Source organism: Lynx rufus, unplaced genomic scaffold, assembly GCF_022079265.1.
Source record: "Lynx rufus isolate CCGP_SWC_20201006 ecotype Redwood Valley unplaced genomic scaffold, mLynRuf1.p SCAF_8, whole genome shotgun sequence".
NCBI lineage: Eukaryota > Metazoa > Chordata > Mammalia > Carnivora > Felidae > Lynx > Lynx rufus.
Window position 1 is genome coordinate 41,740,716 of NW_025814896.1, and position 18,340 is coordinate 41,759,055.

General features: G+C 44.7%; 1 protein-coding gene across 5 annotated transcripts in view; it reads right to left on the minus strand.

Annotated features, from left to right (window-relative positions):
* Nucleotides 1–1,858: 1,858 nt before the first annotated feature.
* KIF16B (kinesin family member 16B) overlaps nucleotides 1,859–18,340 on the minus strand; it is a 289,874-nt gene continuing 273,392 nt past the window's right edge. For 2 of the 5 annotated variants that reach the window (XM_047067539.1, XM_047067537.1), the window contains 2 exons: nucleotides 11,906–11,998; nucleotides 1,859–3,163 (listed from right to left, as the gene is read on the minus strand). In XM_047067539.1, the coding sequence (XP_046923495.1) occupies nucleotides 3,005–3,163; nucleotides 11,906–11,998 (252 nt within the window). In that variant the 3' untranslated portion in view covers nucleotides 1,859–3,004. Of the gene's footprint in view, nucleotides 3,164–9,609; nucleotides 9,924–11,905; nucleotides 11,999–18,340 lie in introns of those variants that run through there. The other 3 variants (XM_047067541.1, XM_047067538.1, XM_047067540.1) reach the window with 2 other exon arrangements.

Sequence of the window (18,340 nt, forward strand, 5' to 3'; positions counted from 1 at the left end):
TCGGCATAACAACGAGCCACGTCACAACAGAAGCCTGCTCTCTACCCCGGAGGGCACGTCTGAGGAAGCGATGGGGCATGCGTCGGATTGCGCACTGGGGGAGGTGGATCTGAACCTCATCTTTGAAACTCGCACCCAGAACACCAACGTGCCCCGGCTCTGAGGCGAGGGACTGCAGCCTTGCAGGAGCTACATATCTGAGCTCACAGATGCTCTAAGCTGTGAAACTTCTGGCTCCTTCTGCCCAGACTGCCGAGCATGCGCTGGCCAGAGCACGAAGTGGGTGGACAGAGCCAAGTGGATAACTGGGTCTTTCTACATACAGATGTGCACAGAAGTGGCCCTGGGGCCTGGGTACCCAGTTCATGAGTCTCCAGGCATCTCCACATTATGGGCCCGAGAATCTTCTAGATGCCCATCATTCGGGAGCCAGCATGACTTAGCTATTCCCTATGCACAAGCCCAAATTAGTCAAGATGGCGAGGCCTGGGTGGGATCCCAGCCGAAGGCGCCTACCCTACTTGTGAGTATAAACAAGCTTGGTGTACACATTTTACTATGAAGCAAGACCTAGGACATGCTAGGTCCTAGGTCCTAAAGAATCCTAAGTTCCTTAGATGTGTCCAACTGACTACAGGAATATTTAGAAGTTGATGGCACCTCAATCTGAATTGATAAAACGGTCATTTTAGCACTACTTTATTTGAGGCACTCGAAGTAAAAAAATCGGTATCTGCTAATTTGCTTTTACTTCTCTGAATCAGTCTAAATTAACAAAGCTTCAATTCTGTCATCCTGACTCTGACATCTGTTTTGTCTACACTCCAGAAACTCCGTTATTTGTTTAGGTGAGACTTTTCATTGGCTTTTCAACATTCCCTCATGTTTTATTCAGGTCAAGCTGCCTTTGGGTCTGGTTAGAAGTTTGTATTTCACATCCGCACACCAGGGACTTACCTGGCCCATCCATCAGGAGTAGTTATCCCCCTGCTTGTGACCACGGCTAGAACAGGAAAGAGAGACTATCCTGTGCAACAGCTTGTTTTCAGATGGGGAGACTGAGGCTCAGAGAGGTGAAATGACCCACAAACACTACAGCCAGCTTTAGCCAGAGCCAGCTAGCGCTTGGACTTCAAACTCAATACTGATTACTTAAGGTGAGGATTGGAATCAAAGGGTCTTCTGGCTCCTGCACTGCTCACAAACACGGGTCTATTTATTCTCGCCAGGTTATTATCGTATCCTGTGTCACTTCAGTGAAACGCTTGCCACGAGCCTGGCCTCAGAGACAGGTCCAAAAGGGCAGGGGACAGATTATCTGGTCAGCTGAAGAAAACCATTTAGTTTACTCTGCAAACGAGGGACAATCTGTAGTGTTTTGACTCCTTTTAGATGAATGACCTGTGGTTAATTATTATCTCCCAGCTTTATCCTTAAATCTGCAGGTTTAAATTCTCTGGTAGTAATTGCCTCTAAACCTATGCCTGTAATCACTGCTGGAGACAAAAAGCAAGTCTTTCTGTGGCAATTTTTAAATGTCCTCATTTTTGTCATATTAAACTATGATATCTAATTAGTGTAATAATAGTTTTCCCCCTTATTGGGATAATTGCATCTTTAAACATATTTTTCAGGTTGGAGGGCTCAGTTGCACAGGTATATTGTAGAAGACTGAATGCAAACACATTTTGTTACCCCATTCATTCGTGGCTTCAAATGTTACTCTAACAGCATCTTCTGCAACACAAATGCTAAATTATACATTACCGATCTTTCCAAACACATTAGATAAATTTTTAAACAGACCAGTAGGGATGATCATGTCGCAAACTTAAAATAAACGGTGCTACAGGACAGGTTCTATAACTTCATTTAATATTGATAGCAGCTCAATTTAAATTTTGAAATAGCAAATACCTTTAATAAATTTGGCGTGGATGATTATATATTTTGATACAACTATTGTACAGGCGTGTGTACATATATAAATCTATAGGTAGAATTATATACATTTCAGTATATGCCACATATTTTTCCACTTACATTTTTCTTCTTAGTAAAACAAAGCAGTTTTATTGTACATGGATGTGCAATGCTACATTAAGTCCTGAGTAATTTTAAGGGATCATTAATAAACTACTGTAAATTCTAGTCTTTCAGCCAAAGATCCAGTAGATTCTGTAACAAAAACGTGAAAAAAAAATTTAAAAATATGCATTCAGCTACGCGCTTGTTTTGTGCTTAGCGGAGAAAGCTCAAGAATGCACAGTAGCCATTTACGTTTAGGAAAATTTCCTCAGATATTCAAGATTAAACATATATCCTGTTTGTATGGATTTACAGATGTTTTAAGTGATGTCACCTACATCTAATTTGTCAGGCATGGAAGATTCCAGTCATGATTGGACCATAAATCCCTTTTGCAGAATATGAAATTCTGTGTAAACATCAGTGGTCAGGTATCGTACAAAAGTTCTGACTCAAATGAGGGGAAACGGAAAAAATACAATGAAATCATTTAAAATGCTTCTCGTGGGATACAGCCAGCCATATGGAAGGCATATAAAAAATAAGATATATTTTGGTGGAAGAGGAAACCAGATGAAAGTCATTTCAGGTAGGTCTGGTAAGCCGCACACCCAGTTTGGGAGGTCCCAGGTTGGCGTGGCTCAGGGAGGCCCAAGGTAAGCCAGCCACGTCCATTTTGCCACAGGGGACGGCCTCTCGCTGCGAGGAGGAGGGAGCACTATGGGGGAAAAGGCCACATTCAACGGCAATGGAACAGTAGCAGCTGCCCGTCAGGGTCACCACCAGCGAAGCGACACATGCCAGTCCAAAGTCAGGCACCCGGGAGGCCCTGGCGGGGCGGCCCAGGCCGGCTGCTGCACGTCCGGCTGCCACAGGAGGAGGCAGGCCCAGAAGGAGTGTGGGAGGCTGCCGCGCGCCGGGAGGGCCACGTGGACGAGAAGGCACTGCATCGGTGGTTCCTCCGTCACCCCCAGCTCTACCCCGTCCCGTGGCTGCTGTAGTCAAAGACCCCTTTCTTGAAGAACGGCGAGAACTCACAGATGGTGTGTTTGGAAAGAGTCAGCCCCACTTTGTCGATGTGTAGGGGAGACGTCGCGGACTGCAGCATGACGCTGAAAAAGTCCCTGAGGTATTTCTGAGGAAGAGACGGGAGACAAAACGTGGTTAGACGTCGTCGTGGGGTGGAGTCAAGAAGAGAGAAGAAATCCCAGAAACAACTTGCCACCCACTTTGGAAGAGCTGTTGCTGCCATTGGAAACAGCACATGGGAATCTGTGTGTCCTTGGCCTTCACCAGACCAACCCAAGGGAATAGAGCCACCACATCCATTACGCGGGTGGCTCTGCTCTCTGGCTCAGGGCAACATGGCCTCAGGTCTACCTGCGGACAATGCCCAGAGAAATGCCAATGTGATGCCAGGATGGGGGTGGGGAAGTGGTCTGCTTGCCAACAATAGTGGCATCAGTTAATATCCTATTTTTTTAACAGGTCGTTTCCCCCCAACTTACTTGTTAAATAGAAAGCCAATTAAAGGGAGGGGGAAAAAAGGCTAGCCATCTGTAGAATGCTAAATGTGCTGCTCACTAGCATTTTTAAACAGCACTGTAACTGTCTGATTTGGATCCTTTAAAGGAAGAGAAATGCTGGGGACAAGCGGGTCAGTTCCAAGTACTAATATTTACGAGTCATTTTGCAAAACCCATAATCATCAATGAAAAGAAATTCTGACTAAGATTAATTGCTCTGAACCCCCTGCTCTGCCCCTCCCCACGGCTGCACGTGTTTGTCACAGCAGTCGCCGCCTTTTCTGGCACCGAGCAAGCAAAGCATGTCTGGGACGAGGATCCGAGATGCCGGGGACGGAATGAGACGTGGGTGCAGGCAGGATGTATTAAAGGAAAAGAGGACATACAGAAATAGTTCATATATTTCAGGTCAGGCAAGTGTTATTTACAAGAGAAAATGGGTAAGCCTAAATCTTTATTACTGCCTCAGCTTATTTCAAAAATATAAATGATCCTATCACAAACGCTGACATTAAACATAATTATTATGGACTTTGAGTAACAAAGAAATTTGTCAGTGAAACATGGCTGAGGCCGAGAAGCAGTGGTTCCCACCAGGGGCGGTCCACCCCGTAGAAGACACACAGCGATGTCTGCAGATGGTTTCGTTACTCTGGGTGGGGGGGTGTGGCGTGCATCTAGGCGCATCCCACGATGCACGGGACAGCCCCATGCAAGCATTATTGCGTTCCCAATGTCACTCACGCAACGATTGCGAAAACCTGGCCAGCAGAAGTGGCATCCAGCTGCCCCTACGAACTGCCGGCCTTAAATTTACTTCTGAAAGAAGACACTCTGCTCAAGGAAAATTCATCAGCTACTTTCTTAAAAGTAATGAGGATTATTAATAATTGACACTGTATAGTAATTTACTTTCTAAAAATCTTCTAACGTCTCATTTCTTACTGACGCACAGTCACTGCACGTTCTTCAAACGGACAATCTGGTGAGTCTTGAACCGTGTGTACACCCGTGAAGCCATCCCCAAAGCAAGAGAACAAAACATTTGTACTGTGCCTCCGCATTTCTGAGCTCACCTTGTTTTATGTTGTTATTGTACTCCGCCTAGAATTATCTGCTCTTATTAGTCATAGCCATTTTTGGATGAGGACCCTGTTGTCAGGGAGGTGAGCAAGGCTAGCGATCAGGAGAGGGGACTTGGAAAACAAGGGTTTTTAACTCGGACTCTGTCTTTTTTTGTTCAGTATTCCTCACTTACTGGTCTCACGGTAATCTCTCAGGAAAGGAGCTTGGAAGAGCGATCAGGTCGAGGCGAGAAGGTGTCAAAACCAATTGCTGAAAAATGAAGATCCTACACCAGTACTTTTTTGCATCAGGGGCAAAAGGAACCGGACTTCAACCTCACTGGGGGAAGGGAAGCGGAGAACAGCAACTTTAGAGGGACCCAAAAATCCATCCAACGTGGATGCGAGTGTCCAACGCAGACCACACCTGCCGGCCGGCCAATCTTTACAATGTGATAAATACACATGTAAACACGTGCGCAAACTGACTGTTGTGGGAAGGTCAAGAGGGAAGTGTTTCCAGCAAGGATGAGGAGGAGTTTGTGCACTGCAGTGTGGGGCCACAAGTCTGCCACAGTCTAAAGCTCGAACAGAGCTGGGAACAGCCCCTGCTACAGGTCTCCCACAGGCCGCACGAGTGTGCAGACTAATGCTCACAACCAGCTTGCCCTGGAGATGAATTCCGACAGGATGGAAGGTATTCAAATCTAGGAACAGATGTTGTATCCGCATTTGTCGTAATTGGTTCACAAAGAGTGGGGGACCTTTAAAGGGCCAGTGGAACCCAAAGGGGGTCATGAAAAGTTAAAGTTAAAAAACACAGATAAAAATAAAGAAAATATTGGAGATACCTTCCCTGCCCGGTCACCGCCATCAAGAGACCAGTAAACTAAACTAGGTGCAGGGAGTGTCTTTTTCTTTAAATGAACTCATTGGCATGTCTCCATGGAAACTGGAGATACAGGGACCTCATTCAACGAATTAGAAACATTATAGGAGAGTTTTTTCATTGCAAAACAAACCTCTGCATTGCAGGATTGGGCAGCCGGGGCTCCCTTTACATAGACTACTTCCTTGGCCAAAGAAATGCTTTGATTATAGAGTACTCTCCATAGTGACCTTGAGGTGCTCTGAAGTATCCAAGGGGAGGCAGGGTGGCCTTGGTGCTGTGTCCAGAGCCATGTGCTTGCAGTGGGCCGGACAACTTCTGGTGAATGACAGAACCAAAGGACTAGGTGTAGGGCTGGGGACAGAAGACAAAAGTAAACTCCCAGAAGGTTCCTGAGGTCACAGACAGCATATCCTTCTTCTTTGTAACCACTGCCATGCCTGGCACACTGCTGAGCTTGGGAAAAGTGCCTGGAAAGAACCCTGATGACGGATGCTGGTGAGTTAATTTTTAAAAATTGAGGTGTACCCTGAGAAAACAGCATGCACACACAGCCTAACGAAGTTTCCAAGACTGGACGTACCTGTGTGAGGAGCACCTAGATAAAAACGAGACAATGTTGCTAGTACCTGGGGCGGGGCCGGGGGTGGGGGGGGCTCACACTACTGGAACCATGCAGGACACTCTCTTTTGTGTCTGGTCTCCTGTGTGTAACACAAAGCTTGGGAGATTCGCTCACCCTGTTGGGCATCCTTGTAGTTTGCTCATGATCATGGCTGTATAGTATTCTGCATGTGCATATGCCCACTGACTGTCTTTTGCAGATAGTCCAGCAACGGTGACTAGTTTGATTCTTCTCTCTGAGCTCTTCCTCAGTGATAAAATCTAACTCTACATAACGCGGTGTCTGGTGAATCAAGCTTATCACTCTTTCTCCAATAAAAAAGTTTCCCTTTAGGATTTGAGGCTCAGGCCTAGATCAGCCAATGAACTAGAACTCGACCTTTGCATATATTTAATATACGTTACAATTATACATAAAATACATATTTAAATATACACATATTTACATTAGTACTTTTTGTGGCTTGGGCTTACCATGTTTTCTATGGCATCTGTGGCTGAAGGGAGAAAATGAGAGTCCTTCCTGTCAAGGTTAGCCCTCCCTGCTATGTGAAAAATAAGTCCAGGGGCCAAGCTGTATCCCCAGGGCAGTACACTTTATAAAAAAGTATTGCAAAAATTGAAGGACATTAGGAGTTTAAGTGGCTTATCAGGGTCAGAAGGGCAAAGTAGGAAAAGGATTTGTGAAATCCAATATCAAGTTTCTGTTTCTTTCACATGGCATTTTCTCCATTAAAAAAAAAAGAAGAAGAAACAAAAGTAGACGTATTTAAATCTGTTGCTGTTCGGGACCACAGAGGGCCGGTAACCCCTGCCCGCCGGGGGGAGGGGGGGCATCTCACCTGAGTCCTTGCTTCATTCAACACTCAGATCAGGGCCACTGAGAATAGATGGTCATATCCCCAGAGGTTGCGAAACATTTCGGCCCTGCCTCATCCTGGTACTTGGAGGATGTAGGTCAGATTAAGCCAAATCCTTTTTCAATTAAGATTGCAAACCCATAGTACAGAGCAAGAAGGGGTCTGGGACAGGGTCTGAGTATGAGTGATTGCAGGAAAGGGCAGGGGCCAAAAGGGGCCCTGAGAGATGGAGGGGCCGGCTGGAGGAGGGTGAGAGAGGAAGTTTTGGGATGGAAGGGAGAACAGAAGCCACAGGGGAGAGAAGGCAAATAGCACAGCAATATTGGAGATCAAACTCTGTGAGTCATGTATTGATTTGGCAAAAAAAAAAAAAAAAAAAAATTTAAGAAGTATATGAGACATTTATCTAGGTTATTTACTTTTTGCTACTTGGACTAACACTAAAGTATAAGGTGTTTTCTTATTGATACTTTCAGAAAATCAGGCTTAGATGGCAGATCTTGAACGCACATTTTAGTACTGAACAGAGTACCTTGATTCTATAAAGTGCCTTTTTTCTACAGTCCGCGGGAATATCTTATTATGTTTTAATTTTTTTTAATGTTTATTTATTTATTTATGAGCGAGCACAAGTGGGAAGAGGGGCAGAGAGAGAGGGAGACACAGAATCTGAAGCATGCTCTAGCCTCTGAGTTGTCAGCCCAGAGCCCGATGCAGGACTCAAACCCACGAACAGTGAGATCATGACCTGAGCCAAAGTCAAACACTTAACCGACTGAGCCACCCAGGTACCCCTCTTATTATTTTTTAAAGTCAATCCATGCAAAGGCAATGAGCAGGCGTAGACGAAACTGGGAGAGACCACCCCATGGGTGTGTTCCAAATGGAAATGTTAAATAGGCATGTGCTTTTAATCTCCACCTCCAAATAAGACAAAATCCTGAGGGGACCAGGAGCTTTTCAAGAGAAGGCCGAAAGAACACAGGAAAGACGAGGACACACAGGTTGTTCGAGACACCTACATCAGGCTCCTGACCTCTCCTTTCCAAAGGAAAGTGGTCAACTCATACCTGCCAAGGCCACTCTATTTCCTGAGGATTGTCTCCCACGTACACACAACAGTCTGACCAGCTCCCATCTTGTTGCTCTCACGAAGAGGCCAGTTATCAAGGGCATGTAATGTTCTAGGCACAGTGAGAACTTTTCATGGTATATCTCATTTCCTTACCACAAGAGCTATTTATGAAATAGCTATTTATGAAGTAGGGACACTGCATGGGACCCATCTGCCAGATGAAGAAACTGAGGACCAAGAGGCTTAAGTAATGCCCCAAAGGTCATGAAGCACAGAGGTGGGAATACCAGATCCATACCCACATCTTTCAGCCCTAGAGGCTGGGTCTCAATCACCAGCCTGCTGTCCAGCGTCTACCATCCCCGTTTTATCCTGTTGGGCCTCCCATGTCCTGAGCACTGTTGTCTCTCACCAGGCAAGGTTGTCTACACTGAGCCAGATATGCTGCCTTTTCCAGGCCTGAGGCTGCTCTCACAGAGACAGGGGGCCTCTGGGTTCTCTAGAGTTAATGTTCCATACAAACATGAGAAAAAGACCTCTAGCTGTGAGCCTTATACTCTTCTCCACAGAGTCCAATGTAACTCTGTTCATGCTCTGATATCTTCCTTACAGAGCCTTGGTGAGCACTGGCCATGTTTTGACTGTCCTGCTTCCTTTTCCCTTCCCTAATAGCACTCAGATTCCCTTCTGAAAAAACAGCTTTCCCTTCTTTGGGGGTTGGTTATCTAGCTGACTTATGGCAGAGGGCTGGTGAGTTTTTCCCATTCATATTCTGGGATGGGCACCTCACTGCCAAAGAGCTACTGGAGATACCACTTGGAATCTGCTGGAATCGATCTCTTATTGACTTCACAGCCACTGCCATAGAGCATTTATAAGAGTGTAAGAAATTCAGGGACCTCTCTCACAGAGGGGCAGCTCCAGGAGAGACTTTGGTCGGGCCATTCCCAAGCCTGGGAGTGGAGAAGTCCATTTGCTTACAATGTGGCCCCAGTGATTTTCTACTGTTTGCAAACAAGTTAACGGACATTAACTCTGAGCACTGGCAGGTAGTAGGTGCCAGTCAAGATCAGAGGAAACCTTCCACATATACCACATCCAAGCCCCTGGGCTGTGGGGGGTGTAGTCTGTAGTCACATCAAGATCTGCCCAAGTCACCCTTCTCTCACTCCTAGGAGGCTTTAGTGACTAACATTTTTGATGGGTCCGTGCATCCTAGTGGTACATCCCCGGCCAAGTATTTACCTGGAAAGCTCCTGCCCAAAGCCTGATATATACACGCAGGCCAATCTTCAAAATTCCAACACCATTTCAAAATACAACAACTAAATATTATTAATCTTTTGAACCAAAACACAGGCTAATATGGTCTACTGGCTGTGTTAATGAGTTCTGAAAGGTGAAGCACACTCCCTACAGCAATACAGGGTAATTCAGCAAGAATTTAGTCAATTATTTTAGAGCTTTAGCCTGGTACCTCAATCGATACATTGCATGAGGAAAAAAATTGAAAATATAATGTGCTGCTACATGCTATTTTCATTTTTATTTCATTCTTGATGAAGGTCATTTTGTTAACATGATTCATATGTGCCTTACAATATAATTTTAGGCTCTGCTCTAGCTGAAAGGAAAAGTACTTAAGTTACCGCAACAACCTAGCTAAAAGCTGGCCTTACGATGGCCTCTGCTGGCTTGTTCTTTTCAATTCTGGAGTTTCTGGATGAAACGTTAGTCTGGTCATTGGGACCGACCATATGCTCCATAGTCCTTCCAGGCAAAAACCTGCATGATCAGCAGGGAGTTCGATAGTGTGGCCCTTCTCATCTTGCAGCCATTTCCTTTCAGGTCTGGGATCTGGAAAGGAGGGAAGACGGAGTGGTATCCAAACTCAGCAAACTGTGTGAACAAGGGAGTAAGTAAGGCTAGCATGTGCAGGGCTCTGTGTGGGGAACAGCAGGACTTGAAGGAGAATGTGGAAGGCCTGGATGCTGGATTTGGATCTTCAGGCACTTTGTACAAAACACTTACCAGTTCATGAGCTCCCATGACCCCTAAGACATGCTGAGGTGGAGGAGGACAGGTATGTGAATCCTGTTTACAGATGAGGAAACTGAGATCCCAAGAGGCAGTGGCTTAGCCAATGTCAACAGACTATAGAAGCTGACAAACAACTTGGTCTTTAAATTCAGGAGAAAGTCAGATGGCTTAATGTCACTTACAAGGTGCAATCCCTTAAGCCTGAAAGGTAATGAGTAAATGTGCATGTAAACACAGCCCTTCTCTTTAGGGATCTCCATACCATGCAGACTCTCAGAATTTACTGTGTGTGAGTGTGTGTGTGTGTGTGTGCGCATGTGCACACACACGCACGCATAGAGAACACGTGGGAATAAGAGGGCTTCAGAAGCGTTTCAAAGATCTTACCTTATTTTTTGGCTCCCTTCCTTTTGCTTTAATGCTCAGGGGGATAAAGTCATGACTATTTTAGGTTACTAAAAAGCTTGCTTTAACAGGACTCATGACTGTAAGTGTAGTCTGCTGCTCATTTCACAGGCATGCACCACCCAGCTGTGCCACTCTCATGATTTCCCCAGCCATCTCATTGTTGTGGAGCCCCTTCATCTCACAAAATTTTAACATAAATTTGTAATGTAATTTAAAGTTATTGAAATTATTAAAACGTACTTTAAAAATGTAGTAGGGCCTTAGCCACCTTTCCACTGTGACATATTAACAGGGAAGACAGTTCGCTGGAATTCATTTCCAGAAGCCATTAGCCAGGGCAGCTTAAAGATAACGATCAGTCTAATAAGACTTAGAGGTTTCATTTACCTTGTAGCACTTGGAAAATTCATCCTTGACTGATGGGTTCCAAAGACCAATCAAGCGGGGATGGAGACATGCTGGGATATTTCTAGACATGAGAGGTCTGGTCACCACTGGCCATGGATCATGAATCAACCCCCTACCAGTGGGGTCAATATTCACTCACTCAAGTCTTCCCAGTTCTAAACTCTCATAAATTCTAGTCGACACCTTTCTCTGGCTATTTTAGGGATCCTAAAATTTGTCTCCACTGGATCAAAAATGCTGGGTTCCTTTCCTGACATGGTCCTAAATGTCCTCTACACTCTGATGAAATTAGGATGGTTTAATTCAAGCAACTCATCCATCCACCACAGTTACCACACACCTGCCCTACGTGGAGCAGCGTGCCAAGCACTGGGTGTCCAACGTTGACTAAAACAGACACTGAGCCTGTGCTGAAAAGGAGCCTGGGCCGCCCAGCACCATCTCCTCATTGTCCAGAATCCTTCATCTAAATCCTACTTGTCTTCTGAGGACTGGATCAAGGTTTGTTCTTTGTCGGCTCCTCTTGAGACTTCATTCATGCACCCAACAAATATTTACTGAGAGCTTTCTATATGTCATGCTGCTGAGGAGTCAGTAGTGAATAAGGTCAGTTCTCATCTTGAGTCACATGCAGGCATTCCAGGGACTTGGGACAAGTAAAGCTCTGATTAAAATATGGAATGAGATGATTTTGGAGTACATAGAAAAGGCATCCAGCCTAGTCCTGGGAACTGGTGACATTTCTGCCAAGAGCTGAAGGATGAGTAAGAATCAGACAGGTAGAGATACTCGTGGAAGATACTGTAGAAGCCTATTCCCGGCAGTGGGGGGAGGGGGGGTGGGTGGAGAGGGGCGGGGGATGTGCAAAGCCTCATGTTGACAATGAACAGTTTGGGGTCCCACCAAGAGTCCAGCATGGCTGGACCACACACTATGTGGGGTTCATTTACGCGGGGGACACACTTCTGGAATGTACTGCTCACTGGATTGGCTCTCCAATGGTCCTCATGTTGCAGCTTCTTCACTGTGCTCCAACAGCATCTCTTCTCTCTGATCCATGGATCCTGCCAGGCCTTCTGTTTTCCAAGAGAAAACACTGGAAGTAAAGCTGACAGTGAAGGAGTCACCTTGCAGGCTTCGGTGCCCCATCTGAGCCCGGTCCTCAGTGGAACCATGATCAGAATACAGCCATGTAAGTGGCCTGACATGATACCTGACATTTGGAAAAGATGAACCACTTGGCCAAGCCCTGCCCAAATTCCAGAACCACAGCATCACAAGCAATAAAGTGGTGGCTGCTTTAAGGAAGTTAAGTTTTGGGGTAGTTTATTACGTGGTGATAGATAATCACAATACATATGCGTGGGAAGAAGGTAAGGGATGAGAGAGTCAATGAAATTAGTCAAAGCAGAATAGAAAAGTCTCATTGGTTTTTATTTATAATTTATGACTAGCCATACATCACAGTCCGTGCTACTAACCTTTTCCAACCTTTTTAGTATTTCTAATGAATAATTCTATCTTAGCAGGTACTTCTTTTCTATCCATCCTAGGTTTTAAAGTAAATACTTGAAATAAGTAGTCATCATTTGAAATATGGCATTTATTTCTTGATTTTATAGAGAATTCTGAGAGCTCCCAGTTAAAATTCATCAGGGTGAAAATGTTAGTCTGTGATTACAGAATTGGAACTATTCATTACAGCTATTCAGAGAATCTTCTTTATGAGCTTAATGACATAAGCATATTGTATTGAATTATTATGGTACTGCATCAATTGGACTCATAAATTTAATATACTCAGTCTGGTTCACATATTCTAATAAAATCCAGTGAGCTTTAAACATTTTATAAGGAATGTGCATTTAAAGTCATGTGATATTCAGTTTTTACAGGTTGGCGTTCCTGCTTAGGGTAAGAAGCGAGCTTCAATGATCTCGACCACCCGGCCTGGTAGACCAGCAAGCTTGGGGGGAGACCCCCCCCCCAGACAAACAGGCCACATTAGAAAGCCCCAAATCTATCAGCTCAGGCTATGAAGTCGGTTGAGCTTTTCTCTAGAACCCAAGTCGGTATCAGGCCCATCTTTTCGGCTCATGAAGGGAAGAGAGCAACTAGCTGAGGCTGCATCTTGAGCTGTGAGCAATGGCATGTTAGCTGTAAGGGAGCAGGCAAACCCGCTTCCAGGCAGTCTGACAGGCCCCCCTCTCAACCTCATTCGGCTGAAGCAAAATACGGCAGGACAGACACTGTGGAGAAGCGCAGTTTCCAGGGCTCGCTCTGGTTCTTTGACTTTTGTTTACTGGATCTAGGTTAAGAGATTGGTAAGGGTCCCACACACAGCAACTGTCTCTGCATCCAGGCGGGGAGGGCGGAAAAGGACCTGGCCATGTGGACCACACGACTGCTGGAGTCCTACCCTTGCACTGTGAGCCACGTCCTGGGCACCCAGTCACACAGCAGCCAGCACGTTGGGCACGGGGGGCATTACCATGCTGGGGTCTAGATTAAGTCGTGAAACTCTCCTGCACCTCACTTTCCTCATCTGATTATAATGCTTTTTAAATCAGAAGATGAAATGAGAGGACTGTCAGGTGCTAGGGGCAGGGCCCAAGTCACAGCATGCATTTATTAAGTAGGTGACATTATTATCTACACAGCTTTGTCCTTGCAGAGTTAATCTGCAAATATAATCATTTTCTCCTCTTTTAGATGTTTCAGGGCACGTGGGCTTAAAATGTGTTAGTATTTAATGCTTTAATGTTTTCCCCTTCAAAGGAAAATGGAAGACAACAGTCTGGAATGGTTTTTTTCCAAAGTCACCTCATATCAGATGCTGGCAGACCCTTTATTTCAAAACTTGCTTTAAAGTAAGAAAGAGTTAATGTGTTTCTCAAAATGGGGAATCATGTTCATGTGTTTAAAAATATGGGCTACACCAGGTAAATTAACTATGCCCCCAAAGCTCATTTTAAGATATAGTTTGGATACTGAGATTCTGAAAAATACTATCTGGGGAAAGAAAGAACTATTCTTTGTTTCTCAGCTCACGATTCCTTCTTGCACCATCTACATTTTCAAAGAGGTTCTTGACATTTTGAGGGGGATGACTGCTCCAAATGGCCAATGTGACTGACAGACTTTCAAATGAGAATCTCATTGTGTGGTACCTCTTGGCTATAATATATATAATATATATATATATTATATTATAACTCAAATTCAAAGAAACCTCAAATTCAAAGGTCCCCAAAAGCTTAAGAATCAAGAAGTAGTTGCGCATTCATTACTGGCATCCCAAAGTCTCCCTCTTAGTAGAAGCCCAAGCACCGGGACACGGTGTGACGCTTCAGGGACCCCCCACGTGACCATCTTGCTCCTCTCTACCATCCGTGCCTGTGGTTGAGCAGGACCATCCCCCCCTTTTATGTCTGACCTGAGGTCACTTCTGTATTGATGGCAAGTTTCCTCAGGCTGGCCTTGTACTGGGCCATCCCTGAATACCAATGAGTCTCTGAATTCCAGGGCAAGAGGGTCAGCTCTTGAGACTAGGAGGGAAGACCCACTGCCCCTTTTTTGTTCTCTGGACGAGGGGCTCCTGATGATCCCTGTGAGGCTATTTGCCTTCAGAATATCTCCCTGCCTTGGGAGTTATTCCTCAGTGTCCGCCCACTGCCCTACGTCCCAGGAGGGAGCCATGGTCATGCCCTAGGTGTGATTAGGCCTGTGGCCCTGAGCGGTGGGCCTGTGACCCCACCCCACGGAGAGGATTAGCTGAGGATTTGGATTATCCACACCGGTGATCCCTTTCACTGGGGACAATGATGGAGGCTTGACTATGTCGGGGAGGCTGGAGGCAGGGAGAAAAGCCAGACCAAACCTTCTCTCATATAACATCTCTAATTCTAAAAAAGGATGGGGTAGGTGTAGATTTTTAATAATTCCTTCACCAAACAGATATCACCCACACAATTAAGTATCTAAGTTGAAAAATATATACATTGAAAACATGCACCTCCTGCACAGCACTTTGCTCATAAAAGACACGGTCTATTAGGTGCCTGATGCAATGAATGTTAGGTTAATATTAAATGTTAATAAATCCTGCTGAACAATGAGAAGCCTGGGTTTTCTCTCTTTCAGATCTTCCCTTGCAGCAAAATTTCACGGATTTATAGTATCTTCTCTCTTCTGAACAAAGGAAGTTTACTAAATTACTGTAGAGAAGGAGTCTATCAAATCTTAACTTACGCTTCAAAGCCAAACTTTAGAAACTCTTCAAACTGTCCTTGGCCTCTGTCCAAATCTGAAAAGTTGCTGCAGAAGAGAAGTTGGAAAGGTTGCCCGTTGGGCAGGGGATGAAGCACGTGCTTCCTTGGATACTCGTGTCTGGCTCTGTTCCCCACAATGAACCTGAGCCTGTGGGAGCAACAGTCTTTCAGCTGTCACAACTTTCAGCACTCGAGATTGTTCTCAGCTGAGAGGCACTGAAAGCAGTGTGGTACAAGTTAAAACAGAGTCCTGGCAAAATGTGGAAAGAAGATCGTACAGATGAAAGGGAAATCACACCAGCTGGAGGATAGCAGAGAAAACGATGGGGCCATTAAATCTAAGAAATAATGGGCTAATTTGGGCTAATTTGACATCCAGTTTCTGTCACAAGGAAACTGCCTTCCAAAGTAAGAAATGTCAGTTTGTACTGACTGAGCTATGACTTGGATTTCCCAGAGTCTTTCGAGTAAGAAATTGCATATAAATGTAATGTTGGGGACTAGAAGATAAATAAGCAGCAGAAGTGGCAAAGAGAAGGTGAATCAGCAGCAAACAGACACCAAAATGCATAAATACCCCAGCCTACGGAGATAGTTAGGGCAGATGGTTATCTTGCTGCTCATAGCACTTTATCCACAGAGCTCGGAAATAAAAGCTCCAGAATCCACTGAGGCTTTGTTTCCAGCAGGCTAAAAAATCCACCGAGGAAAGGGTGATGGCTTCATTTACTGCCATTTTCAACTCTGATTAGCAAATGCTTTCTTGATTTTCGTACCAGTTTCTCAATTTTACTTATAAATACTATGAAACAGGTGATCTCAATTAGGAAACAAATTAGGCCAAGTGTTAATTTTTCTTTTCTTTTTTTTTTTTTTTGGTTGCCTGGAATGAATATTATATATGTAAATGTAACCGCATTGCAGTGAATTCCTGGGAACAGAAATAAGCCTATCTAAAAATGGACGGGAGCTTTACACAGGCAAACAATAAAGACAAAATGTTGAGTGAAATTGGGACAAACTGATGTTCTTACCCGTTTCTTTCTCCCAAGTATCATCTCAAAGGACTGCAACATGTGCTATGATTCATTACTGTTATGAAATATAAGCAACACACACAGAAAAAAAAAGGGGATCATCCAAGGGGAAAAAAAAAAAAAACAACTACCTGAATTCTAAAATAAAGATACAGTTTCAGAAGCAACAAAGGACAGTACAGAAGTTCACTGGCAAAGGCCACAGTGAGCACCTTTAATAAAAGCACAATTTACTTGGAAAACAAATCTAAATAAATGGAGTGAAAGGAATCGAAGCATCTTCAAGAAAGCCTAATTCAAATTTATAAAAAAGAAAGGGTGACTGCCAGATGTTGATATAAACAGTGAGCTAAGAACTAGCAGAGACTGGACAAAGTGGTTCTTTTTTTAAAGTTTTATTTTTTCAATTTATTTTGAGAAAGAATGAGCGAGTGGGGGGAGGGAGGGGGGGGAGAGAGAGAGAGAGAGAGAGAGAGAGAGAGAGAGAGAGAGAGAGAGAGAATCCCAAGCAGGGATTGGGATTCAGTGCAGAGCCACACTTGGGAGCTTGAACTCACCAACTGTGAGATGATGACCTGAGGTGAAGTCAAGAATCAGCCGCTTAACCGACTGAGCCACCCAGGCGTCCCAAGAGAAATTGGTTCTTAAAATAAACAGACACACAAGAAGAATTCTGTGTATGTCTTCTGGGCTATTGCAACAAAAGGAATGTATGACAAGGAGCTATACAGATGTCAATGGAAATAAATATAATTGATCATTTCAGGAAGAAGCTAGGCCTTCAGGCTTGTAACAGCATGAGAAGGTGCAAAAGTAATAAGCACAATGTTAAAACAAGGTCAGGAAGAATGAAAAAGATCGCGTTGTGCAGTGCTTCGCAAACACTTTGCGGAGAAGGACCGACTGAAGGAGGGAGGGGGGAGGAGAAAGAGACAGAAAGAAATGGCAAATATAAGAGACAGGAAAATTCAAGGAGGACAAGACCAGGGGATCAACACAAACAAATGGTATTCCAGAAAGAAATAAGAGGAAAAACCCTGACAGGAGGAAATCATCACACAAATCTCCTAAAAAGAAATAAAGGACACAAGAGAGAGAATGTACATGGAACAACCAGCAGAACTGAGGGGCTGTTCACCAAAGTAGAACCAGGAAAGCTCAGAACCCTGGGTACAGACAGAGCTTTTGTAAGGGTCAGAGAAGTATTACGTCACATACAGAGGACCAAAAATCAAAATGGTGGGGCACCTGGGGAGCTCAGTCGGTTAAGTGTCCAACTCTTTGTTTCAGCTTAGGTCTCGATCTCATAGTTCATGGGTTCAAGCCCCACGTCGGGCTCCACGCTGATGATGCAAAAGCCTGCTTGGGATTCTCTGCCTCCCTCTCTCTGTCTCTGCCCCTCCCCCACTCGCGCTGTCTCTCTCAAGATAAACTTTCAAAATTAAAAAAAAAAAAAAAAGGAAGCAATACACAAATGCAATTTTAGTTTGTAAGAAAATGCCAAAAGGTATCGCAAAGGTTGCTGCTAGGGAAAGGGGAATGGAATGCCCAGGATGCAGAAAACTGCTTTCCAGGAAAGCCTAGTACAACTATTTGAGCATACCCATAATTGGCACTGATTTAAAAAAAAAAAAAGTTTTAAAATCTCTCTCTCATTGGAAAAATGGTCAGAAGGGATATATGCCCAACTGTAAGAGCAATGACCTCTGGGCAAATGCCTCTATTTGAGACCCTGTGAAAGCAGAGACAGAGGGAGATTATATACAGATGATCTTGGATGCAGAGGTAAAGGGGCGGGAAAGTCAGAGTGGGAAAAGGAGGTGGCCAGTAGAGGGCTGTCGATGCACAGGTTACTGTCCAGGGCAGCACTTGGTCCTGCTGGGGACCCTTCGAGAGACATGTAGACTGTGCTTCTGAGTCATCTGTAATGACGGGAGGCAGGCACATTTATCCATACTTCGTCTCTTACTGTTTGAGGCAGGCCTCACTTCCCTCTAACCACTAGGCTGCAGCCTGAGGGAGAGAGGGAGAGAGCGAGCGAGCCCTGGGGCGCTGTAGCACATAGTACGGCTTTTCTCCAGGGCTGTGGCCAGAACCATGGGAAAGTCAA